At 33.1% G+C, this 26,782-nt stretch overlaps 1 protein-coding gene across 1 annotated transcript; it reads left to right on the top strand.

The window, feature by feature from the left end:
* Positions 1–609: 609 nt before the first annotated feature.
* LOC115988468 (acid phosphatase 1-like) lies at positions 610–8,318 on the top strand. The gene is made up of 5 exons (XM_031112042.1): positions 610–1,016; positions 1,409–1,618; positions 2,786–3,195; positions 5,409–5,411; positions 8,254–8,318. Exons 1-3 carry the CDS (start codon positions 667–669, stop codon positions 2,964–2,966), a joined length of 741 nt encoding a protein of 246 aa, XP_030967902.1. The 5' UTR covers positions 610–666; the 3' UTR covers positions 2,967–3,195; positions 5,409–5,411; positions 8,254–8,318.
* Positions 8,319–26,782: the final 18,464 nt, after the last annotated feature.

The following is a 26,782-nucleotide window of genomic DNA, read 5'->3' on the forward strand; positions in this document are numbered from 1 at the left end:
GAATAGATTGAATTTTACATCGTTATTTTAAATAAATATCTAAATCATGACAATCAATATTTTTAAAATGTTGGTAGTGGTAAAATCTGATTCACAATGTCAAAATGAATGCACAAAATTTTAGAAACTCTATAATGAAATTATCTTAAGAATTCTAGAGGATTTTAATCATTTTTCAAATTTTTAAAACAATTGTTAGCTTTATTTGTTATAATTGGAGTAACATCACTTGGACTTGAATTCACTACTAATACTAGTTTTATTATGCATCAATTAAAATAGACCATTTTAAATTTTAAATAGATCTAAAACAAAAATTATTTTCTTAGACTCATTGAAAGGGAAAAAAATGTTAAAATTATTGACATTTTTACTATAAAACAGTTTACAAATTGCACTGATAATAAACAAGATTTGTTTTGTATTTTAAAATTGATAATAACTCTACTAAAACATCTTTTTATAAAGTTAATAGGGTTCGTTTACCAAGTGTGTCTCAGTGAATTTCCATTTGAAATGATATTTATTGGACCAGTGGTGTTTGAGTAAATTACATCCCTAAGTAAGGTCCCTTTGCAAAGTTAGAACCTATATATAGAGGCACCATGCAGTGAAGTCTCTCAACTTCTACAAACTACTCTCTAGCTCTTTCCCTTACAAATAACCATGAAGGTTTTATCGTTATTCTTCTTCCTTGCCACAATTATAGCAACATGCCAAGGAGCCCCCCACCACCACAATCCCGGCTTTGACTGCCTCAGTTGGCGTCTAGCCGTCGAAACTAACAACATGCGTCATTGGTCTGTGGTTCCACAAGCTTGTGTAAGCTACGTTGGGCACTACATGCTCGGCTACCAATATCGTAAGGATGTTCAAGCTGTGGCTGATCTTGCTTACAACTTTGCCAAGACCGCCCCACTCCCCAGGGACCTCAGGACAAATCTTTGGATCTTTGACGTTGCTGATACTGTGCTCTCTAACTTGCCTTATTATGCTCAACCTGATGTTGCTTTTGGGTAAGTAATTAAATTTTAATAACAAACATTTACCCCGAGATAACCTAAAGAGTAATAATGCATGGTAACAATCACTGTGAAATTTGATGCTCATTATTTATGTACTGCTTGAGTTTGATTCTTGCTAAATGCATATTTCTTCCTTTTACATGAATAGAGTCCTATTAATTAAATTTATGGTGGGACCCATCATTTATGTGAGAGGAAGGAATATACATTTATAATATTCTAGAAGTACCTAATAATTTTCTTGCTTAATATATAGCAATATTGTAGTAAATATCTGTTTACTAATTTAGTTTGTTTCCACCTTAATAATAGCATTGTTTTAAATATATCTGCATCTGATGGGTTATCTTTTTTCTCATCACTATTATCAATATTTATTTCAGGGGAACGCCATATAACTCGACAAAATTCGCAATATGGGAACAGAAAGGCATATCACCAGCAGTGCCTGGGATTCTTGACCTATACAAGAAAGTGCAAAGTCTTGGGTTTAAGATTGTCTTTATTTCAGGAAGGTCTGAGAGCTTGAGAGAAGTTACAACAAAGAACCTGAAGAATCTAGGTTTCACCACTTGGGAGAAGCTCATACTAAAGTAAGCACCAAGCATTTTAGAGTTATAAAAAACTGCACCATACAGTTCCTAAATGCAATCACAACCTTGAGTCTTAGACCAATGTCTTATAGTATATTTATATATGATACGGTAGTTTTTTTTTTTTTTTTTCGGGGGTAGAAAATTATGCAGTATTTATAGCTTTGGTTTTTGAGATACTTTGTGTTAAATAATAGCAACGAGATGTGTTATACCATGTTATGTATGCTAGAGTAGATGCGGAAGGGGAAGCATAGCAGAGGAACACTGAGAACACGAGGGTTACGTGGTTCAGCCTTGACGGCCTACATCCACGGAGGAATCCCTTAAGGGCTACATCTTTATTATATGAGAGTGTAGTACAATAACTTCCTATGTTACAATGAACCTTAACATGAGTATATATAGGCGACTAAACCCTAGACTACTAGTACAAGCAGGAATGGGCTTGGGCCTATTACATTGGGCTAATATGTCTAATATATATCTCTAACACTTTGGAGTGAATACAAATCTCATGTCTTATACTGAGTATTACACTTTACACTCTTTCAATTAAAAGTTTGTCGTGCATCTTCGCCCACTTTTCAGTTCTCTTTATAATACCATAAAAATGATTAAGTAATATCACTCAACAATTAAGTTCTCGACAAAATGTCATTTTGATTATAATTAAATATATATGAAAATATTTGTATTCTCTACAATTTATTTATTTTTATTATTATGAAAGGAAGGTACTTAGGAGGAGGATGATCAAAGTTGGCTCTTCTAATCTGAACATAATCATAGTAGCATTTTATTCGTTAGATTTAGTGAGCTATATATAGCTGCTCTAGTCCTACCACAACATCGACGTACAAGAAACCGATGTTTCACTAATAATTTATACATGCGTCCAATTGTGGGAGTCAAACCAAGACCTAGTGTCCACAAAATTACTTCAGAATTGAGAGTAAGCCTATGACCAATGAACCACCACTAGCCTTGGTGGTTGTATCTCTCTCCTTTTTAAACTCTCTTTCTTGACTTCTTGTATCTGTTCTTAAGTTCTTTGATAGTTGGTACAAGGATCTCGTAAGAATCCTTAGTGTAAACAAAAAAAAAAAGAAAAAAAAAAGACCATCCTTACAGTTTTTGGTCACTCATAATTATTTTTTGTGACAGGCAAACCTCTGATGCGGGTACCTCATCACAAATTTACAAAGAAAAGAAAAGAAGCGAGCTTCTAGCTAAGGGTTTTTACAGAATCGTTGGGAATGTGGGAGATCAATGGAGTGATCTAGTGGGAGAACATGTTGGCATCCGGACATTTAAGGTGCCTAACCCAATGTACTACATTAGTTGAACAATTCAACTTTTGTAAGTCTGAGAGCTGATGGGATATGTTTGAAAATAAGGTAGATGAGCTTCAGCGCTGTGTTCTACCACTTGTGTCCTGCCAAGTTCGGTGTTATGAGTTGTGTTGTGTTATTAATTGTGAAAGAGTCAGTCTTTCTTTTTTTCTTCTGTTTCCCTGTGTCCTTGTTTAGTGTGAAATAAATTGTCTATGGTTAAGAGTTTGTGCTGTGAGGAGTGTAGGGAATTTAACCAAAAATTCCTAACCTGTGAGAAACAAAACAAATAGAGAAAACACACGTCAAAGAAAAAATAATCACACGCACAAGACAATATTTACGTGGTTCGGCAATTTGCCTACGTCCACGGAGTTGCAGGGATTTTACTATTATCAGGGAAAATACAATAGTGCACAAGAATACTCTCAAGAAACCCAAATCCCAATTACACCCTAGTACTCTCTCACATAAAAAATAAAAATAGAAGCTGACTGCCTCTCTTTTCTCTATTTTCTCTCATGCGGCTTGCACACTAGGTTAATTGGAATTTTTCTATATGCTCACACGGCTGCACACCTTACTTCACAAAACCTAATATATATATATATATATATATATATTTCAAAAAAGTCGGCTGAAGTAAAAATCCTATTACAAATAGGATTCTATTTACGTTGGAATGGGCTTGGCAATTAAAGTCATACACACGGCCCATTTCAACAAATCTCCACCTTGACTTGAATTGATCAAGCTACATGAGCAAACTTCTCCATCAGCTCCACCTTAGCCCTTAAGGGCTCACAAGCTGCAAACATCAGCCACAATCCTCCATAACACAATCCCTCATCCCTGCAACTCATCCTCCTGTCCTCAAGCTAGAAGACCAATTGAAGCTGCGCACAGCTTCAACTTCTCAATAGTGACACCCTTAGTCAACATGTCTGCCGGATTCTTAGATCCACAAATCTTCTCAAGCATTACCAGCTTATCTTCAACAAGGTAACGGATAAAGTGGTATTTTGTCTGTATGTGCTTCGACTTTGAATGAAAAGCCGAATTCTTGGCAAGAAAGATTGCACTCTGACTGTCACTGTGTAGAATGCCCATCTCCTGCTTCTTACCCAATTCATCTAAGAAACCATGTAGCCAAATCATCTCCTTTCCAGCTTCAGTTGCTGCAACATACTCAGCTTCTGTACTAGACAAAGTAACAATTTTCTGTAGATTTGAAGCCCATGATATAGCTGTACCACCCAGAGTAAAAACAAACCCAGTAGTACTCTTTCTACTATCAATATCACCAGCAAAATCAGCATCTACATAACCCTGCAGTTTCAAACTTGCACCTGTGAAGCAAAGACATGTATCTGATGAACCCTTCAGATATCTCAGAATCCACTTGACTGCCTCCCAATGCTGCTTTCCAGGCCTACTCATGAATCTGCTCACAACTCCCACTGCATGTGCAATGTCTGGCCTTGTACATACCATAGCATACATCAAGCTGCCAATAGCTGAGGCATAGGGCACCTTGCTCATATGATCCCTTTCTACTTCTGTCTTCGGTGACTGTTCTTTGCTTAGTTTGAAATGACTACCCAAGGGTGTGCTCACTGGTTTAGCTTCATTCATGTTGAACCTGCTGAGAACTTTCTTCACATACTCTGACTGTGAAAGCTTCAATGTACCATTAGCCTTGTCTCTAATGATTCTCATACCAAGGATTTGCTTTGCAGCTCCCAAATCCTTCATTGCAAACTGTTTGGACAATTGCTTCTTCAGATTATTAATCTCCTCAATGCTAGACCCTGCAATAAGCATATCATCCACATACAACAGTAATATGATGTAAGAATTGTCAAAAAACTTAACATAGCAACAGTGATCAGCTTCACATCTCTTGAACCCAATTCTATGCATAAAACTGTCAAATTTCTTGTACCACTGTCTTGGAGCTTGTTTTAGGCCATACAAGCTCTTTTTCAGTTTGCAGACTAAATTCTCTTGTCCTTGAGCAATGAACCCTTCTGGCTGAATCATGTAAAGGTCTTCCTCCAAGTCACCATGAAGGAATGCTGTCTTCACATCTAACTGCTCAAGATGTAGGTTTTCTGCAGCCACCATTCCCAGTACTAGTCTGATTGTTGACATCTTCACAACTGGAGAAAATATTTCTGTGTAGTCAATGCCTTCCTTCTGCTGGAACCCTTTAACAACTAATCTGGCCTTGTAACGTTTGCTACCATCATGCTCAATTTTTATTCTGTATACCCACTTGTTGTGCAAAGCCTTCTTTCCTACTGGCAATTCAGTCAGTTCCCATGTCTGATTCCCCAACAAGGAATCCATCTCATCCTTCATGGCTAACTCCCACTTGCTTGAATTTTCATCTTGCAAGGCTTCATCATAGCACTCTGGCTCACCACCATCAGTCAACAGGAGATAATTTAAAGTGGGTGAATAACGTTGTGGAGGTCTAATGTTCCTGGAAGATCTGCGGACTTCAGCTACAGGTGTACTCAGATCTACCTGTGAATTTACATTCTCCTTATCTTCTTCACCCCTTTTCTGGACAGTACCTTCAGTCAATTCATCTAAGTTGACAAACTCAGATTTCTTTTGATCTATCCCTGTAACATCTGACACTACAGTTGACCTGTCCTTGTACATAACCTGTTCATTAAATATCACATTTCTACTTCTGATGATTTTCCTGTTTTGTTCATCCCAAAACCTATAGCCAAATTTCTCATCACCATAGCCAATGAAAAAACATATTTTAGACTTTGCATCAAGTTTACTACGAGCATCAGAATCAATATGAACATAAGAAACACAACCAAAAACTTTTAAGTGTGAAAACTTTACCTCTTTACCGCTCCAAACCTCCTCAGGAAGTCTGAACTCCATGGGAACTGAAGGTCCTCGGTTTATCAGGTAAGCTGCAGTGCTAACAGCATCAGCCCAAAAAGTTTTTGGTAGTCCAGCATGCAACCTCATACTCCTAGCACGCTCATTGAGAGTTCTATTCATGCGCTCAGCCACACCATTCTGCTATGGTGTCCCAGGAATGGTCTTCTCCATCCTAATTCCCTGTGCAGCACAATACTCACTAAACCCTCCATCTATGTACTCTCCTCCATTATCTGACCTCAAACATTTTACTTTTAAACCTGTTTCTGTCTCAACCATGGCTTTCCACTTCTTAAAGGTTTCAAATACATCAGATTTATTTTTCAGAAAATAAACCCATACCTTTCTGCTTGAGTCATCAATAAAAGTGATGTAGTACCTTGAACCTCCAAGGGATGCAACCGGAGAAGGCCCCCACAAATCAGTGTGTACTAACTCCAATTTTTCAGTCTTCGGTGTCCTGCCAGTTTTCAAGAAACTCACCTTTTTCTGCTTTCCTAAGATGCAACTTTCACACATGTCAAAATCAATGGACTTCAATTCTGGTAATTTTCCTTTTGACAGCAGCATCTTCATCCCTTTCTCACTCATGTGACCAAGTCTTCGGTGCCATAGACTTGTATCAGTACTTGCATCAGCAACTGCAATTGTGTCTCTTGGACTTGAGGTCATGTACAGAGTACCAGTCTTCTTTCCACGAGCCAATACCCTAGCTCCCTTTGTAACCTTCCAAGTACCACCAACAAATAGTATTGCATGTCCTTCATCATCAAGTTGTCCAACAGAAATCAGATTCCTCCTCAGGTCAGGAATATGTCGAATCTTCTCCAGTAACCAAACAGACCCATTGGGCAACAATATTCGAACATCTCCCATACCCACAACATCCAAGGCTGAACCATCAGCCAAATACACCTTACCAAAATCACCTGCAACATAATTCTGTATGATTTCTCGGTGTGGAGTGGTATGAAACGAAGCTCCTGAATCCAAAACCCAATCATCAAGTGGACTGTCTACTGCAAGAAGTAATGCATCCTGTACCTCTTCTGTTACAGCATTAGCAGAATCATCTTCATTCTTCTTCTTAGGACTTTTGCATTGATTCCTAAAGTGACCTGTTTTCCCACAATTCCAGCATTGTACTTGTTGGCCTGATCTAGATTTACTTCTGTTCCGATTAGAATTTCTGGATTTTGATCTGCCCCGATTTGAATTTCTGTTATTACCTCTGCCTCTTGTCTCAAGGTTTAGGGCAGAACCAGATCCTGAGGATTCACCTGCATCTCTTCTGCGAATCTCCTCAGCCAGAATTAAATCTCGTATATCATTGTACTTGAGTTTTTCCTTTCCTGTAGAATTGCTTACTGCCATCCTCATTGCCTCCCAACTGTTTGGCAAAGAAGCCAAGACGATTAGAGCACGAATCTCATCATCAAAATCAATTTCTACGGACGACAATTGATTTGTGATAGTATTAAATTCATTCAGATGTTGTGCTACTGATGCATTCTCTGCCATCTTCAGATTGAACAGTTTCTTCATCAAGTGCACTTTATTGTTTGCTGACGGCTTTTCATACATACCAGACAAAGCCTTCATCAGATCTGCTGTGGTTTTCTCCTTTACAACATTGTGTGCAACAGACCTAGACAGAGTTAACCTGATAACTCCTAGTACCTGTCTGTCAAGAAGAGCCCATTCATCAGCCTTCATAGCCTCAGGTTTTGTCCCCAAAAGAGGCAGATGCAATTTCCTCCCATAGAGATAATCTTCAATCTGCATCCTCCAATACGCGAAGTCTGTGCCATCAAACTTTTCTATTCCAGACGCCTTTCCTGCTTCCTCTGCCATTGCTCCCACTCAAACCTAACCCTAGGCTCTGATACCAGTTGTAGGGAATTTAACCAAAAATTCCTAACCTGTGAGAAACAAAACAAATAGAGAAAACACACGTCAAAGAAAAAATAATCACACGCACAAGACAATATTTACGTGGTTCGGCAATTTGCCTACGTCCACGGAGTTGCAGGGATTTTACTATTATCAGGGAAAATACAATAGTGCACAAGAATACTCTCAAGAAACCCAAATCCCAATTACACCCTAGTACTCTCTCACATAAAAAATAAAAATAGAAGCTGACTGCCTCTCTTTTCTCTATTTTCTCTCATGCGGCTTGCACACTAGGTTAATTGGAATTTTTCTATATGCTCACACGGCTGCACACCTTACTTCACAAAACCTAATATATATATATATATATATATATATTTCAAAAAAGTCGGCTGAAGTAAAAATCCTATTACAAATAGGATTCTATTTACGTTGGAATGGGCTTGGCAATTAAAGTCATACACACGGCCCATTTCAACAAGGAGTTAGTCCTAAGTCCTCTAACTCCCAAGTAAAATGTAGTTTTAATTTTTTATAAGAATTGAAATTATCTACCTTTTGTTGTGTATCCTTATTTTATTTTAAATTAAGTTTTTTTTTGGTCTGTCTTGTCCCAACAAGTTAAATGACATAAATTTTTATATTTTTAGTTCTAAAATTATTGAGAAAAACATATTAATTAAATTTAATGTTGATCATAGGTTTATGTCCAATTTTTGCATTGAACAAAGATTTCCTATAAACCAGTTGGAGGAATTTCTTTCAAATCTCATTTAACCACTGTGTGACGATTTATAAAACTAGCCACATGACTAAAAGTACATGTATATCATATTTTAACTATCATAGAGTGGATTGAAGCAAGTTTCCTCTAAACCAATTAAAAGGTAAATTTTTTCTCTGAAACTTATCTTATTAAATCATAGTGTTATCCAGCATTGGCAGAGATTCTAATGAAACTGAACCAGAGAACCTATTATCTTTAGCACAAATGGTGCTTTGACATGATAGTCAATTTACTTTGTGGTTAACGCAAAAAGGATTCATAAGATTAAATGTCAATTGGGACGTCAAGAACTTTATATCTCGATAATATTACTTGGTTTTATTTATAAGAAAAATTAAGATTCGAATGTCCTTCCCATTTATTATTACAATGAAATTATTGAAAAATAAATAGATAATCATCTAATAGGGAAGAATATCTTTCTCACTCTCATCGAAGGAGGTGACTCAAAATCAAACACCTAAGCCAATCTATATATATATATATATATATATATATTTTGGTACGCCAAAATAAACTAAAGGGTATGTCATTTTAGAATTTGTATGAAGATATTTTGGTACGCCAAAAATTAAAGACGAAACATGAGAATCCTGTTATTAGTAGTATATATATATATATATATATATATATATATATAATTTAAAATTTAATTAGATTTAGCATAAACCACCTAAATTTTAAAAACATTAATTCATAGAGATAAACTCCATGTTTAAAACAATATCACCACAATTGGGTATGATTAATTTTTAAAAATAAAACTCACACATCCATCACTCTCAATTCTCTCTACGTCTGTATCAAAAAAAAAAAAAAAAACTCTCTTTTTCTACCTCGATATTGAATTATTTTTGCTTCATCATAATTTCAAAAATAAACACTAATGATTTTTTTTTATAATTCTCTGTCTCTAACATTGTTGAATTTTCAGGTGTTTGTGATGGTTTAAGATCTAAGAATATTGGGGGAAATTGTGGGGTTAAAGAGTACCTGTGCAGGTCTTTGTAGTCGACCTTGGTATTTAATTATTGTTGATTCATCAAAATTTTGAAAATAAATACTAATTATTTTTTTATTCTCAATCTCTATCATTTTTGAATTTTCGGGTGTTTGTGATGGTTTGAGACCTGACAACTTTGGGGGAAATTGTGGAGTTAAGGGATTACCTGTGTGTGTCTGGACTCGTGTTGAAGGGTAAGTTTTATTAGTCTAAAGAAACTACTGGTAGCCACTTCCTTTAAATCAATTTCACATAATTTTTTAGATCTTTCATTGTCACTAGTTTTGGTTGTTTTAGTCTCATGTTGTCAATTTAAAAATGCTATATTTATTAAATAAACCTTATTAAAAAATTTATATGATTGAGCTGTTTCCCTTCTAATGTCTTTTTTTGGATAGACTACAACAATTAGATCTAGAGACTCAACAGACTGGTGGAGATACTTGCCATGAATATTATGTTGGGGAGATAAACACCTTGGAGAGCTTCCTTGAGTAATTAATATAACATATAGAGACACACTTTAACCCAAAAGGCCTAAGCCCAATGGGTATGTGCTCAATTATGTTATATTAACCACTCATTCTTCTCATCTTTATTCAATGTGGGACTTCACTCACACGTGTAACCCAACAATCTCCCCCTCACGTGTGAGTCTCTGCCTCTCTGTGGGTTTCAAGACCTCTCTATGGGTCATGAACAAGTCCTACTCACTCCCCCTTGCCTAATGGGCTTTTCACTTCATCAATGCATCATCCATGAGTCTCTCGTACGCCATCCATGGGAACCACGTGTCAATCCCGCACGCACATCCATGGAAACCCCGCACGTCCATGTCCATGGGAACCTTGCATCACACCATTATTTAGCACCATTAGCAATATTCATTTGTTGGGCTTTTTTTTTTCTTCTTCTCCAGGATCTTTATGTGTGGGCTATTTAGGCTTTCTCTGTCCCCGCTGGATAGGGACCATGAACACCTCACCACCTTCGCCGCACACCACCATGGGCTCTGATACCACTTGTCGGGGAGATAAACACCTTGGGGAGCTTCCTTGAGTAATTAATATAACATATAGAGACACACTTTAACCCAAAAGGCCTAAGCCCAATAGGTATGTGCTCAATTATGTTATATTAACCACTCATTCTTCTCATCTTTATTCAATGTGGGACTTCACTCACACGTGTAACCCAACATATTACACACTCAATAGAGCTCACAAATCTCCTTAGCATTTAGTATTCAATTTGAAGCCTTACGTATTGCACTTAAGGTTCTAAAAATTAAGTTTTACTCATTTGCGTATAAGTTAAGAGGATTATTTTTTTTGATTATTTTTTTCTCAAAAAAAGAGGTTTTTTTTTTTTTTTTTAAAAAGGAAATAATATGTGATTAGTCCCCTTCGCAATAATTTGTTTCTAATTTTTAATATCTTCATTTTTTTTTTGGTAAACTACGTATTTGGTCCCTATTCTATACACTATATTTCAATTTGGTCCATGCATAACTTTTCAATTATGTCAATTTGGTCTCTAACCTTTCAGTACCGTGTCAATTGGGTCTTTACTATTATTTTGTGGATGAAAATTGATAATGCGTTTAATGGTCAAAATAAAATATTAGCTTTCATTGATGTAACAATGCGCTATAATTTTATTTTAACCGTTTGACATTTCATCAATTTTCATCCAAAATATAACAATAAGGACTAAATTAACACAACACTAAAAAACTAGGGACTAAATTGACATAATTGAAAGGTTATAGACCAAATTGACATATGCTATAAAGGATAGGAACCAAATATGTAGTTTACTTTTTTTTATTTTTTATTTTTTTTATTTTTTTTTTCTAATTGGATCATAGTACTAAAAAAAAATTCTTCAGAATTTTGATTTGAATTTATGCTATTTTGGGTCGTTGAGAATCATGGAAAAGGAAGCCAAATTTATAATATTCAGGAATAAATAGTTATATATATATATATATATATATATACACATTTTTTTTACTAAGGTGATCCACTTTTTGACTTATATGCAGGTTGATCAGATGGATTAAGAAGAAGGGCTTGGGTTTTCCTACATGACATGACATCTTCTTATTTTTCTTTTCTTTTTTTAAATTTTTATTCTTTTTTTCCCCTTGATGGATTGTTGTTATATATGTACTAATGTCGAAAGCAAGATAAAAGAATAAATATGAAAATGAAAAGCCTTCGATCACTTGCGAAGCTGTAAATTTGTAATGAAATAATGAATAGGGAGAATGAATGATTCAGAGCTGAATACCCCCAGAAATTTTGGTGATTGAAAAATGCATCAACCTCAAATTATAATCAATAAAATTTTTGCAATTATCAAAAAAAATAGAAAAACTTTTGAACACATGCATAATGCAATGCGTGTACAAGGATGCTAGTATATATATAAAAATAAAATGAGAAATCATTACATATTTTAGGAATGTATAGTTTTAAAAAAGTGAAAGTTAATACTATATTTAATTTGAATTATTTCTTAAAAACATGTATAATTATGATAATTTTTAATTGTATTTATGCATATGTACGAGACTACACATAATAACTACAGCCCTTTGTATTTTTTTTTATAACTTTATTGCAGTTTTATGTCATATTTTTGCAACTTTTAAATTGTGGGAGCAGCTTTATAAAGAGAAAAAAAATTGAAATAAATTATAGTGTCAATTTTATGTCTTTTTTTTTTTTCGTTGTTGTTGTTGTTGTCGTTGTCGTCGTCGTCGTCATCTAATAAAACCCATTTTAGTGCAACATTAACCAGCACCGTGCATGTTGTTGTTGTTGTTGTTGTTGTTGTTGTTGTTGTTGTCATCAAATAAAACCCATTTTAGTGCAACATTAACCAGCACCGTGCATGTTAACATTTTCGATAAACAAAATGACAAATTGTTCTATCCGGAAATAGGGACAATGACATGACAATATGACATCTCGTTCGCAGCATATTCGTCGCATCTTATCTATATTCGTCTCCTATCATTATCAACAGGGAAAAACAATAACTCTCAATGACTTTTTAATATATATATATATATATATATATATATATATGTATATACCCTTAAAAGCATTCTCATCAAGAATATTAAATATTTTATCATTTACTACTTCAAAATCCTAATTTATCAATTTTAACATACTAGTTTACAATCCACAATCCACAATCCACCAAACATCAAATATTCTATTTTTTTTTTTTACAACTTCATTTAAATAATATTATTTTTATTTTACCACTTTCTCTCTCTTTCCACCACTTTCTTCTCAACGGTTGGCCACTGTCAGCCCCACCACCATAAACCATCAACATTCCACAGCAAACCCAGACCCATGGCCAACCCATTGCCACCACAATCAGCATCCATCCAAAAATCAACCCCATAGCCAAAAAAAGAAAAAAGAAAAAAGAAAAAAGAAAAAAGAAAAAAGAAAACAACAACAACAGAAACTAAATTAAACTTGAGAGAGAAAAGCCTCACCATGAGAGGAAGAGAGGGAGGCGGAGGATAGAGAAACCCATCAAACCCAAGACCCACGCCCCAGCCACAACAATGCACCTCCACCTCTACCCACCCACCTCGTTCTCAATCCCAGCCAAAACCCACCTCCCCGATCTCAACCCCAGCCAAAACCGTCGCCGAGCACCACCGATACCCACCAAACATTATAGCCACAGCTTCAATCACAACAAGAAACCACCACCACAAGAACCACAAAAAACCGCCACAAGAACCACAAAACACTGGCCACAACAACCACAAGAAAACACATAACATGCCGATCTCCACATTGGTCTCCACGTCGATCTCCTCCACGCCGATCTCATGCCATCACGCTGTTCTCCTCACCACCAAGCCGATCTCAAATGTACAATCTTGTTGTGAGGGAATGAGGGAGGGAGTGTGAGGAAATGAGAGATGTAGGAGACGAAGAGAGAACCAGAGAAAGAGAGAGATGAGGGAGACAGAGAGCTAGAAAGATAGAATAAATAAATTAATAAAATATTATACAATACTACTACAGTGCGCTCTCAAAAATGAGAGTACACTGTAGCAGTATTGCAAATTTTATAACATTTACTGGGTTTGATGGAGTGGATTTTTGGGTTTAAGATGCTAAAAAATAGCATTTATAGCATATGCAAGGCTTGATAAGAATGCTCTAAGGGCATATATTGGTAAACAATTTTAAGAAACTTTATAGAAAAATGTAATAGTAATTGACTGTTTTAACAACATTTTCAATTTTCTATAAAATATTTCTTAAAATAAATGATTAATATGTGCCCTAAGGGCATACATTAGCCCGACCCATATATATATATATATATATATATATTAGTTGAGTTCAAGTTACACCATTTCTTAAAAAAAAAAAAAAAAGATTCAGGTTACACTTAGTGTAATTTTAAATAATTTTACACCACCTAATAATTTGTTATAGAATTAATATTTTGAAAATCTTACTATTGAATTATATGTTTTACATGTTTTTAACATTCAAGTAAATTTTCATGTTAATTGAATGTTATTTATCATTCGATCCATAAACTCATTTTTTATGTATTATTTTAAACTTCAAAAACTTGAATTTAAACAATTAATTGATAAACTGACTATTAATTTTTTATCACCTTGAAATTTTACAAGCATGGAGAACATATGAAGATAATGTAATCTAAATGTGGATTTGTTAAAATTTACATCCAATTAAAAAATATTGAGTGGTGTAACTTAAACCCAACATCTATATTTCTTGGTAAAAAAAATTAATTTTTAGGTTGACTAAATTTTCAGCCCAAACCAAACACTTCTTATCATGTGAAATATTTTCCCAATTTTCCATTATGGCTGAAACAAACACAACCTAAGATTATTACAAAAATTAAATTACTTAAAAATACTATAAATTGATGTGTTAATTTTAAAAAATAATAATTAAAAACATTTATTTAATAGAATGATGTTAAAAACAACTATAAATTTTACCACACAAATTTTATAATTTGAAGTGTCAATTTTTAAACCCAAAACCAAAAGAAATAATTAAAAAATTTTATTTATTATTATGTTATAAATATGATAGTCACCAAAAATTTATAAATTTTTATAATACGATTAATTATAATTTTATAATTTTCTTTTGAGCTATTGAATTATCACTGGCCACATTTGATTGAGAGGTAAATTTATAAGATTTATATAAATCCAATTGTAACTTTCACACGTTTTTCTATGTATAAAAGAAACAAATAATAGACCGACACCGACTCTCCACGTTTTTTATTTTTTGTGTGGATCACAAAGCAAAGAGGTACGTTGTTTCAATCTGAAGAAGAATAATCCTCAAAAAAATATCTGAAGACAAGAGGCCCAGCTAGAACCACTGGACCCCTTTAAATAGGTCCATTGTCTAAACATTTCGAACGTGGGTTCACGTACACTTTGTATTGTGTGGCTACAAATTCTCAAAATCATTACCCATAAAGAAGGAAAATTAATTGTGGGCGACAAAAAAGTAAAGCCAGTGAATGGTGACCGTTGGATGAGTTATTTTATCTTCCTTATCCAATTAGAAACGACAATACGTAATACAGTACAAGGACTATATTTCTACAACCTTCTTTGCATGCATATTTCATTACAATTTTACGACAAATTGATGAGAATGTTTTAGAGCATTCACCATAGTATGTGCATAATAAAAAAATACGTGATTCTCAAAAAAATAAAAAAAAACATAAAATTTATATAATTAAAAAAAATTATAATAGTATAAATTTACAAATTTGCTATAGTAATCTCATAAATTTACATCAAAACTATTTATTTTGCATTTAGTTGTTTATTCATTTTTTTTATATATTTCGAGGACAAAAGAAGAGAATGGATCGTGGTTGTTGTACGTGAAGAAAGATAAACAATTAAAAAAAAAAAGAAAATATGATATTTTAATGAAATATAGTATAAAATAGATAATTTAATGTATGCTATTTTGAAAAAAGTGAATATGTAAAATATAAAATGTAAGTTCTTATATTAAAATAAATAAATTTTTACACTAGCTGATGCAAATGCTTTTATTGGTTTTAACATAAATTCACTACTAAAATTACTAGTCGTGAACCCGTGCGTTGCGCGTGATAATTATTTTTATGATGGTTTTATTAATTTTTTTTTTTTACAATTTAAACTAATCTAATAATGAGTAATGTATTTTGTAATTATATTTTATTTATTATAGGAACAATCCAAAACACCAAAAAAATGCAAACTAAAAAAATTAATAAAACTTAACAATGATTAATTGAACCAATATTAGGATAAAATTTTGTTTTTGATAATCTATTAAGGTTATTTTCTTTGTAGAAATTATAATTTTGGTCGCCCAAAACATGTTATCAAATAAAAAATTATTAGCAAAATCTAATAATTAAATTTCTATACATGCATTGTTATAAAATAATAATAAAAATAAAATTGCAGAAGTTAAAATTTTGTCACCTATCCGATTATTTTCGTTTGGTTAACCTTTGTTTTTTTTTTTTTTTAAAATAAATGGCATTATAGAGTACTTCTAATATAACTATTAAGAGTACTTTTTCCACCACAAGGATTAGAAAATAAACAAAAATTAGTAAAGTCTCATAGTTTAATATTTAAATTGAGCACTATAAAAAAATCATGCTATGTAATAGAATAAATACCAAATTATCCAAATTATGCTATGTAATAGAATAATATTATATTTTTATATGCTATATTTAATTCTATAGAACGCAATAGGATAACATTTAACAATCAAAGAGAATTAAAAAAAAAAAAAACAACAATTTAAAAAAAAAAAACAAAATCACAATTTAAAAAACAAAACTAAATCGCATTAACCCAAAATAGAGTTTTAAAGAATATAAAAAATTATCAACCAAAAGTAGAGATGCAAGAAAAATAAAAAAAATCCACCAAAAAATTTAGAGAGAGAGAGAGGAAACCTTTTTTTTTTTTTTTTTTTTTGTGAGGGAAAACTATGCATAGAATAGAAGAGATAGTGACAAATTTATAGTAAGAGAATGTGAATAAGAAGAGATAAAAATAAAGGAAAATGAAGGAAAAGAGGAAGAATGATATTAATGTAGAGGGTAGTGGGGAGATGAAAAAGTAACGGAGAGAGAAAGATTGAAGAAGTAGTGGGGAGATGAAATGGTAAGAGAGAGAGAAATGTTGGAGAAGTGTAAATATTAAAAAAAATAAATGTTAAAAGCAATTATAAGAAAATTGGAAAGGAAAAAAAAAATCCTAAAGCTTGAAAGGCTTCAACGTTTTGTTTTTTGTTTTTTATTTTTTATTTCTTCCTTTAAATTGAAAAAGCTCACACAAAACCCTAAAATTGAATTGAAAAGGTTTTGGGTTGGGTTTGATAGTGGAACTAAATAATAAGAGGAGGACTGGATTAATTATACAGATTTATTATAGAGTGATAGTGGAAGTAAATAAATAAGTAGTGGGCTGGATTTATTATAAGGTGATAGTGGAAGTAAATAAATAAGTAGTGGACTGCATTTATAGGGTTGAAAATTGTAAAAACCATGCTATGTAACAAAATAAATACCTAATTATCCAAATTATGCTATGTAATAGAATAATATTATATTTTTATATGCTATATTTAATTCTTTAGAACACAATAGGATAACATTTAACAATCAAAGAGAATAAAAAAAAAAAAAAAAAACAACAACAACAATTTAAAAAACAAAACTAAATCGCATTAACCCAAAATAGAGTTTTAAAGAATACAAAAAATTATCAACCTAAAGTAGAGATGCAAGAAAAAAAAATCCACCAATATTTTTTTTTTTGTGAGGGAAAACTATGCATAGAATAGAAGAGATAGTGACAAATTTATAGTAAAAGGATGTGAATAAAAAGAGACAAAAATAAAGGAAGATGAAGGGAAAGAGGAAGAATGATATTAATGTAGAGGGTAGTGGGGAGATGAAAAGGTAAGGGAGGGAGAAAGATTGAAGAAGTAGTGGGGAGATGAAATGGTAAGGGAGAGAGAAAGATTGGAGAAGTGTAAATATTAAATAAAAAAAAAGTTAAAAACAATTATAAGAAAATTGGAAAGAAAAAAAAAAAACCTAAAGCTTGAAAGGCTTCAATGTTTTGTTTTGTTTTTTGTTTTTTTTTTTTTCCCCTCTAAACTGAAAAGGCTCACACAAAACCCTTAAACTGAACTGAAAAGGATTTGGGTTGGGCTTGATAGTGGAGCTAAATAAATAAGAGGTGGACTGGATTAATTATACAGATTTATTATAGGGTGATAGTGAAAGTAAATAAATAAGTAGTGGGTTGGATTTATTATAAGGTGATAGTCGAAGTAAATAAATAAGTAGTGGGCTGCATTTATAGGGCTGAAAATTATAAAAACCATTTTAAAATTGTAGAACAAATTATATTTTAAAAAAGAAAAGAAAAAAAAGAATGACTTGGCAGTTGATGTGGTGCAACGTGAGAGCAGCAACATTAAACGATACGCTTCAGCTTTTAGTAATATATAGATAAAGTAGAGATGCAAGAAAAATAAAAAAAATCTCCAAAAAAATTTAGAGAGAGAGGGGAAACATTTTTTTTTTTTTTTTTTTGTAAGGGAAAAATATGCATAGAATAGAAGAGATAGTGACAAATTTATAGTAAGAGGATGTGAATAAAAAGAGACAAAAATAAAGGAAGATGAAGGGAAAGAGGAAGAATAATATTAATGTAGAGGGTAGTGAAGAGATAAAAAGCTAAGAGAAGGAGAAAGATTGAAGAAGTAGAAAGATTGAAGAAGTAGTGGGGAGATAAAATGGTAAGGGAGAGAGAAGGTTGGAGAAGTGTAAATATTAAAAAAATAAATGTTAAAAACAATTATAAGAATTGGAAAAAAAAAAAATAACGCTAAAGCTTGAAAAGTTTCAACGTTTTGTTTTGTTTTTTTTTTCTTCCTTTAAACTGGAAAGGCTCACAGAAAACCCTAAAGCTGAACTGGAAAGGCTCACAAAAAACCCTAAAGCTGAACTGAAAAGGTTTTGGGTTGGACTTGGTAGTGGAACTAAATAAATAAGAGGTAAGCTGGATTAATTATACAGATTTATTATAGGGTGATAGTGGAAGTAAATAAGTAAGTAGTGGGCTGGATTTATTATAGGGTGATAGTGAAAGTAAATAAATAAGTAGTAGGCTACATTTATAGGCTGAAAATTTGAAAAACCATGCTATGTAACAAAATAAATACCAAATTATCCAAATTATGCTAAATAATAGAATAATATTATATTTTTATATGCCATATTTATTTTTTTAGAACGCAATAGGATAACATTTAACAATCAAAGAAAATAAAAAATAAAAAACAACAACAACAACAATAATTTAAAAAACAAAACTAAATTGCATTAACCCAAAATAGAGTTTTAAAGAATATAAAAAATTATCAACCTAAAGTAGAGATGCAAGAAAAAAAAAATCCACCAAAAAATTTAGAGAGAGAGAGAGAGAGAGAGAGAGAGAGAGAGAGAGGAAACCTTTTTTTTTTTTTTTGGTGTGTGAGGGAAAACTATGCATAGAATAGAAGAGATAGTGACAAATTTATAGTAAGGGGATGTGAATAAGAAGAGATAAAAATAAAGGAAGATAAAGGGAAAGAGGAAGAATGATATTAATGTAGAGGATGAGGAGATGAAAAGGTAAGGGAGGAAGAAAGATTGAAAAAGTAGTGGGGAGATGAAATGGTAAGGGAGAGAGAAATGTTGGAGAAGCGTAAATATTAAAAAATATAAATGTTAGAAACAATTATAAGAAAATTGGAAAGAAAAAAAAAAACCCTAAAGCTTGAAAGGTTTCAACGTTTTGTTTTGTTTTATTTTTATTTATTTTTTTTAAAATTTTTTCTTCTTTTAAGCTGACAAGACTCACACAAAACCCTAAAACTAAATTGAAAAAGCTTTGGGTTGGGCTTGATGGTGGAACTAAATAAATAAGAAGTGGGCTAAATTAATTATACAGATTTATTATAGGGTGGTAGTGGAAGTAAATAAATAAATAGTGGGTTGGATTTATTATAGAGTGATAGTGGAAGTAAATAAATAAGTAGTGGGCTGCATTTATAGGGCTGAAAATTGTAAAAACCATTTTAAAATTGTAGAACAAATTATATTTTAAAAAAGAAAAGAAAAAAAAGAATGACATGGCAGCTGATATGGCGTAACGTGCGTAACGTGAGAGCAGTAGCATTAAACGATACGCTTTAACTTTTAATAATATATAGATAAAGTAGAGATGCAAGAAAAAATAAAAAAATCCACCAAAAAATTTAGAGAGAGAGAGAGAGGGAACATTTTTTTGTGAGGGAAAACTATGCATAAAATAGAAGAGATAGTGACAAATTTATAGTAAGAGGATGTGAATAAGAAGAGACAAAAATAAAGAAAGATAAAGGGAAAGAAGAAGAATGATATTAATGGAGAGGGTAGTGGGGAGACGAAAAGGTAAGAGAGGGAAAAAGATTGAAGAAGTAGTGGGGAGATGAAATAGTAAAGGAGAGAGAAAGGTTGGAGAAGTGTAAATATTAAAAAAATAAATGTTAAAAACCATTATAAGAAAATTAGAAAGAAGAAAAAAAAAAAAACCCTAAAGCTTGAAAGGCTTCAACGTTTTGTTTTTTATTTTATTTTATTTTCTTCCTTTAAACTGAAAAGGCTCACACAAAACTCTAAAACTGAACTGAAAAAGTTTTGGGTTGGGCTTAATAGTGGAACTAAATAAGTAAAAGGTGGGCTGGATTAATTATACAGATTTATTATGGGGTGACAGTGGAAGTACATAAATAAGTAGTGGGTTGAATTTGTTATAGGATGAGAGTGGAAGTAAATAAATAAGTAGTGGGCTGCATTTATAGGGCTGAAAATTGTAAAAACCATTTTAAAATTGTAGGACAAATTATATTTTATAAAAGAAAAGAAAAAAAAAAAGAATGATGTGACAGCTGATGTGGCCCAACGTGAGAGTAGCAGCATTAAACGATACGCTTCAACTTTTAGTAATATATAGATTTGTTTACCCACTGTGAAAAAAGACGAAAGTTATTGTATCGTAAAGGGGAGATGATTGAAGGTCCAAAGGTCCTATTATATGTTATAAGACAACAAATTTTATAATTTTTTTTCAACTTATTATAATTGAATATTGTGATTTTTTTTTTTTTTTGAGAATCAATTGAATATTGTGATTAATTTAACATTACTTACAAATGTAATTATCAATGACATCATTTTACTGCAATAATCACAATATGTGAAGTTATGAAATTTTTTTGAATTTATTGAAACATTTTCTTTTTTGCTGAGAATTTTATTGTAACATTTGACTTCTTGTACTGCGAAGGAGATATATATATATATATATATGTGTGTGTGGCGTGGTGGCATCATATAATATTCAAAAAGATGGACCAATATGTCAAAGGTGAATCAAGGGTCCTCCAAATCTACATGTTCCTTTCCATAAAAAATTAAAATAAAAAGTCTTCATGTTCCTAATGCACGCCAGAACCTTACTGGAAATTTTTTTAAGTATTTTCTACTACATGGTAGGAAATTTAAAGATACTTACTATGTTTAATTTTCCAATAATTTGGTTTTATAAATTTAAGGTGGAAGGAGGACAAAATAATGTTGAAATTACTATTAATTTTTCTAAAAAAAGAAGTAATGAATTGATGTGATAATGAAAATGTAATTCATGCTACATAAACATAATATATATATATATATATATATATATATATATATATATATATTGTGTGTGTGTGTAAAATTTTAACATATTATCTTGTAAGATTTATATAATCTTATATAATATATAAAAGCAGATGAGAAAAAGTTTGATCAAAAACTTTAATTAGATTTTAATTGCATCACAATATTATGTTAAATGTTTTTTTTTTTTTTTGAGAGATAATTACAATATGTTGCTAACTCCGCAGCTCGAACCCTTTCTTCCTAGACCCCCAAGCACTTTGTGCATGGGGAGATGCACTTTGTTATTTCAAAGAGAGGCGTTACGTCCACAACATTTTTACAACAAACCATAGGTAATAAATTGTTATTGGTTTTAATTAAACCTATTGCTGAAATTACTTCTTTGCCCCTAATAACAATTCATAACGACTTGCTATTTATGATTTGTTGTGAAAGTATTTTGAAAATGTTGTGGACATATTATTTTTCTATTTTAAAAATCCTATTATTAATGCCAAGTATTTTTAGATTTTAAATATACTCAAATTTCATTTTAGATATCATTCCAATTATACTCCAATTATATGTCAATTATATTTACATACAAATTGATATATTTGAATTTGTAAAATATAAAATACTAAATTCGAATTTCTTATACATTTAAATTCAAATTCAAAAACTTGTTCATTTCCTCATATTCTTCTTTGTGACCATCAGAGCCACTCTTGGACAATGGGAGCAATGACCCAAATTTAAAAAAAAAATAAAAAATTATTATTAGTGCGTGTGTGGAGAGAGAGAGAGAGAGAGAGAGAGAGAGAACGCCTACCATTTATGATTTGTTGTGAAAGTATTTTGGAAATGTTGTGAACATATCATTTTTCTATTTTAAATGTCCTATTATTAATGCCAAGTATTTTTGGATTTTAAATATACTCAAATTTCATGTCAAATATCATTCCAATTATAATCCAATTATATGTCAATTATATTTATATGCAAATTCATATACCTGAATTAAACAGATCTAAATTTTTTTGAAAAAGAGGACATCATTCATAAGGCAAATTGATTTAAATTAATTTTTTTCAAGTGTCTGTCATATGTGTTCAACATATCATTCAACATCATGCAAAAAATGGTATCTTGGTCATTAGAGTCTAGAAGACCAGACTCTGTCTAGGCGGAATGGGTGCTTAACACCTTCCCATTCCGTAACCTAGCCCCCAAGCCTAGGATTTTTGGATAGGTAGATTAGTGTTTTGTCTTTTAATTTTGGGAGATTGTAACTAGGACTCAAAGCCTTATAAGGTTAATTTACCAAAGTTGTACTTTTCTTTATTCAATCAATGACAATGAAGTATTTTGATCATGTAATTTGTATTTATTTTTTCTTATTTTTTTTTGTATAAAAAAAATAAGTGCCAACTCCATACCACTTACCCAAAAAAGAGATTTGAGAGATGCCCTTAAAAGCACTCAAATCTCTTTTTTGAGAGCACCCAATTTTTCGGTCTCTCACTATGGCGACTCCATTGGGGATGTTAAGGGCTAAGCTTCGTGTTAGACTTTAAGTGACCAATTATATACCATTGTCTTTTGCATGATTTTGCATGATATTGTTGATTGTTTGTTTATTTATGTCGTGAGATGTCTGTATGATATTTATGTTGTTATTTATGTTGCCATGTTGATTGTTAAGAGCTTTCCCTAACTGTCATAATGCGTGCCATCAAAACAACAAATATGTATGCACCCATCTCAAACATATGGTGGTTGTAACAATGGATCATCGGTCTTCATTAGATTCGGGTACCTAGTGGTGAACTCACCAACTCATAGCCCAAAGTCACTAGATCACTTCTTGTTGACCATTAAGGATAGACCATATCATTTGGACCAATGTAATGTTCATTACATTACAAGTTGAGAGGTGTAACGTCCTAACTATGGGAAACAATGAAACAAAAAACCCACCCTATAATATAATGACTTAGAACCTACCCTTAGGCCGATCTATGTTAAAATTGCATTGCATGTTATGTGTGTTTGTTAGGATGATTGATTGATGTAGATGAGGACCTAGTTTTGATTGACCCAACCAAGCCTTTTCTTAAGGGAGAATTTGGTTAAGATCAGAAGGAAGATTCCAAAGAGAACCCAAGACCGACACTGAAGCTAGTAGTTCCAATTTCAAATCACGGTACTGAAGCCCGTAAGCATAAAAGACACTCCACTGTTGCAACATCACAATCCAGTATTCGACCTACAAGACAGTTCAAGCCACAAGAAGTCTGAAGACTCCATCACTATGGCGGAAGGGGGAGAACATCCGAACACTGAAGAACCCATGAACACCCAAGAGCAACTAAACACCATGGTAGCAAGTCAAATCCAGTTGAGGGAGGACATGAGCCTTATGGTACAACAGTTTTAGAACCTGAAAAGTGGCCAAGAGGAGAACAAGACTGACCATAATCTTCCAACCATGGAGAATGAGAAGAAGATGAACGAAAGGATAAACAAGATGGAAGAGATGATCAAGAGAGCTCGCAAGATGGAAGACCTCATAGACTACCAATCACTCTTACTTTTCCCTGATATGAGATTGCATCCCAAGTTCAAGATGCCAACCTTGGATAAGTTCGACGGGACTGGCTTCCCAAAGTCCCATTTGAAGATGTATATAAGGGCCATGCAACCCCTAGGAGCAACTGAAGAACTACTTGCTCAAATGTTCCAAAACACCCTAACTGGCGCTGCTCTTGGGTGGTTCCTCAACCTAGATGATGCTAGAGTAAGGAGTTAGGAGGACATCTGTTGTGAGTTTCACAATCAATACAAGTACAACATAGAGGTGGATATGACAAGGAGAGATTTGGAGACCACGAAGCAAGAGCTGAAAGAATCTTTCTCTACCTTCATTACCAAGTGGAGGTCCAAAGCGGCACAGATGATGAATAGGCCAAGTGAAGAAGAGCAATTAACCATGGTTGTAAAAAACTTATTGCCTGTATGCCATAAATATTTGTTTGCCTAGTATTTTCCTAATTTTAAAGTTTTGATTGATACTAGAACCCAAATTGAGGATGCAATAAATAATGACACTATAAAGAATGAGGACCCACCAAGGTTCAAAAAGAATTTAGGATCTAGTTCTAAAACTACAAAAGTTTCTAATATATACAAAAATGATCCTTGCCAACTTATTGCTCCCATTGCCCTCGTGCCAATATCACAAGGGCCACCTCCAAGGCCTAGAAGGGAATTTCATGAGTTATACATGCCCGAGAGTCAAGTGTTTGAAAAACTAAAAACAAATGGGCTACTAAAACCCTTAGACCCAAGACCAATCCCAAACCCATTGCCTGTAAGATTTGATGTGACTAAGAGATGTGCCTACCACCAAAGCCCTGGCCATGATACTGACAAGTGTTTTGGCCTTTGTCATGTAATTCAGGACTTAATAGACAATAAGGTGATTGCACTACCTACAAGGCCTAGCATTACTAATAATCTCTTACCCAATCACAATTTTGGGAGATGGCCAAGAATTAATTGCTTAATGACTGAAGAGGAAAATGAAGAGGACCCGTCTGAGTTGATTTATGACCTACCTGAGTGATTTATGATGACATGGGAAGAATTGATGGGTATGACATCCGTTGCGGGGTATGATATATGGAGTGAAGATGTTACAGAAACCACAAATTACCCAACTTCCACAAATGGGAAGAGACACTTTGAGCCATAGCTTTAATCTCCACTGGTTTATATGCTTGTTTTACACTTTGAGCAAGTGATGTGATAACCAGCCCTTCATGATCTCTAATCACAATGCCAATAGCTAAACAGTTTGAGCTTGAGTATAGAGCCCCATTGTAATTAATTTTGAAGTAACCTGGTGGGGGAGGTTTTCACTTTATGAGTCTAGCTTGTGGAGTCCATGTCTGAGTTATTGGATGGGTAGCGTTGAACTCACCTAGACATTCTGCAGCAACTCGGGGCACCTAATCAATGGACTGATGGGGCTGCTGATTATGCACCTAGTTCCACTGCTGCCATACACACCACGCTGTCATTGAGAAAAGTGTAGCCCTCTTGCCATATACACCACACTGTCATTGAGAAAGGGAGATTCCCAAATAATATATTCCACCTTCCAAACCTCCAGCTGCTCGATGTAAGTTACAACTACAATCTCACCGATTCCCTTCCAACGTATAACTGGAGTACTCCTCTCAAGTCCTTGGATCTCTTTGGAACCGAATTTCCAATTGACTTACCTAATTTAATCAGCAATCTCAAGTCCTTAAAAAAATTGTACCTCAGTGGATGCAACATTTCCACGGTCCCTACAACATTTCTTCCTAATCTCACACAAATCACTTATTTGGATCTCTCATATAATAACTTTGGTGGTCAGTTTCCACGGTCCCTCCTAAACTTTGAAGTTCTTACTTACTTAGACCTCTTATACAACAATTTCATAGGGCAGCTTCCGGAAGTTCTGACAAACTTGACCCAAATTTTCTCTTCAAAAAATTCTTCTAATAGTCAACTAGTCAACAAGATTCCTTCCAATCTAGAATATCTCATCTTATCTAGTAACTTATTGAATGGGACAATACCATCTTGGGTGTATATAATACCATCTTTGCTTGAATTACATCTTGATTATAACCAATTCACTGGGCATATTGGCGATTTCCAGCATAACTCATTGGTTGCTCTTTGGTTGAACAATAACAACCTACATGGTCCCCTTCCATTGTCAACCTCTAAATTGATGAGCCTCAATCATTTATCACCTCTGCCACCAATATTTTTCCCAAAATTTACTCATTAAAATTGTCTTCTTCTAACATAACTGAAATTCCACAGTTTTTACGAACCGCAAAGTATATACAATACTTAGACCTTTCCAACAACCATGTCAAAGGCAATATTCCAACCTGGTTATTCGATGTGGGGAAGGATTCATTCTATTACTTTTCAGTCCCAAGGAATAATTTAACTGGACACAACCCTTCCTTGATTTGCAATCTCAGTTCCCTCATGTACCTTGATTATATGCCTAATGAAGGAATTTGCCCAAAAAACAAAGTAGTTCATGACTGTAAGGCGGTGAGTTTTGATCCTTACAAAGGTCATCTTATTTAGCGTGATTCTATTGTTGGCACTGAAAATTTCTACTAGTATTTTGCTACTTCTTGAACCTCTTGAATATAGATTTCTGACAGTCTCTCAATTCAAGAAAAGTTTGTGATATCCATTTTACATCACTTGCATATCATATTAAGACTTCAATATAAGAGTAAGATTGTGCATGTAATCATATTACCACTTCCCATGCACACTTATTTTTTAAATGCATGTTTGAATGAAAATCACCCATT

Source organism: Quercus lobata, chromosome 5, assembly GCF_001633185.2.
Source record: "Quercus lobata isolate SW786 chromosome 5, ValleyOak3.0 Primary Assembly, whole genome shotgun sequence".
Lineage (NCBI taxonomy): Eukaryota > Viridiplantae > Streptophyta > Magnoliopsida > Fagales > Fagaceae > Quercus > Quercus lobata.

Excerpts from the sequence above, each read along its gene's own strand:
- LOC115988468 (XM_031112042.1), top strand. The coding sequence starts at position 667 with ATGAAGGTTTTATCGTTATTCTTCTTCCTTGCCACAATTATAGCAACA. Across the intron at positions 1,017-1,408 it reads CAACCTGATGTTGCTTTTGG|GGGAACGCCATATAACTCGA; the intron begins GTAAGTAATTAA and ends TATTTATTTCAG. Across the intron at positions 1,619-2,785 it reads TGGGAGAAGCTCATACTAAA|GCAAACCTCTGATGCGGGTA; the intron begins GTAAGCACCAAG and ends TTTTTGTGACAG.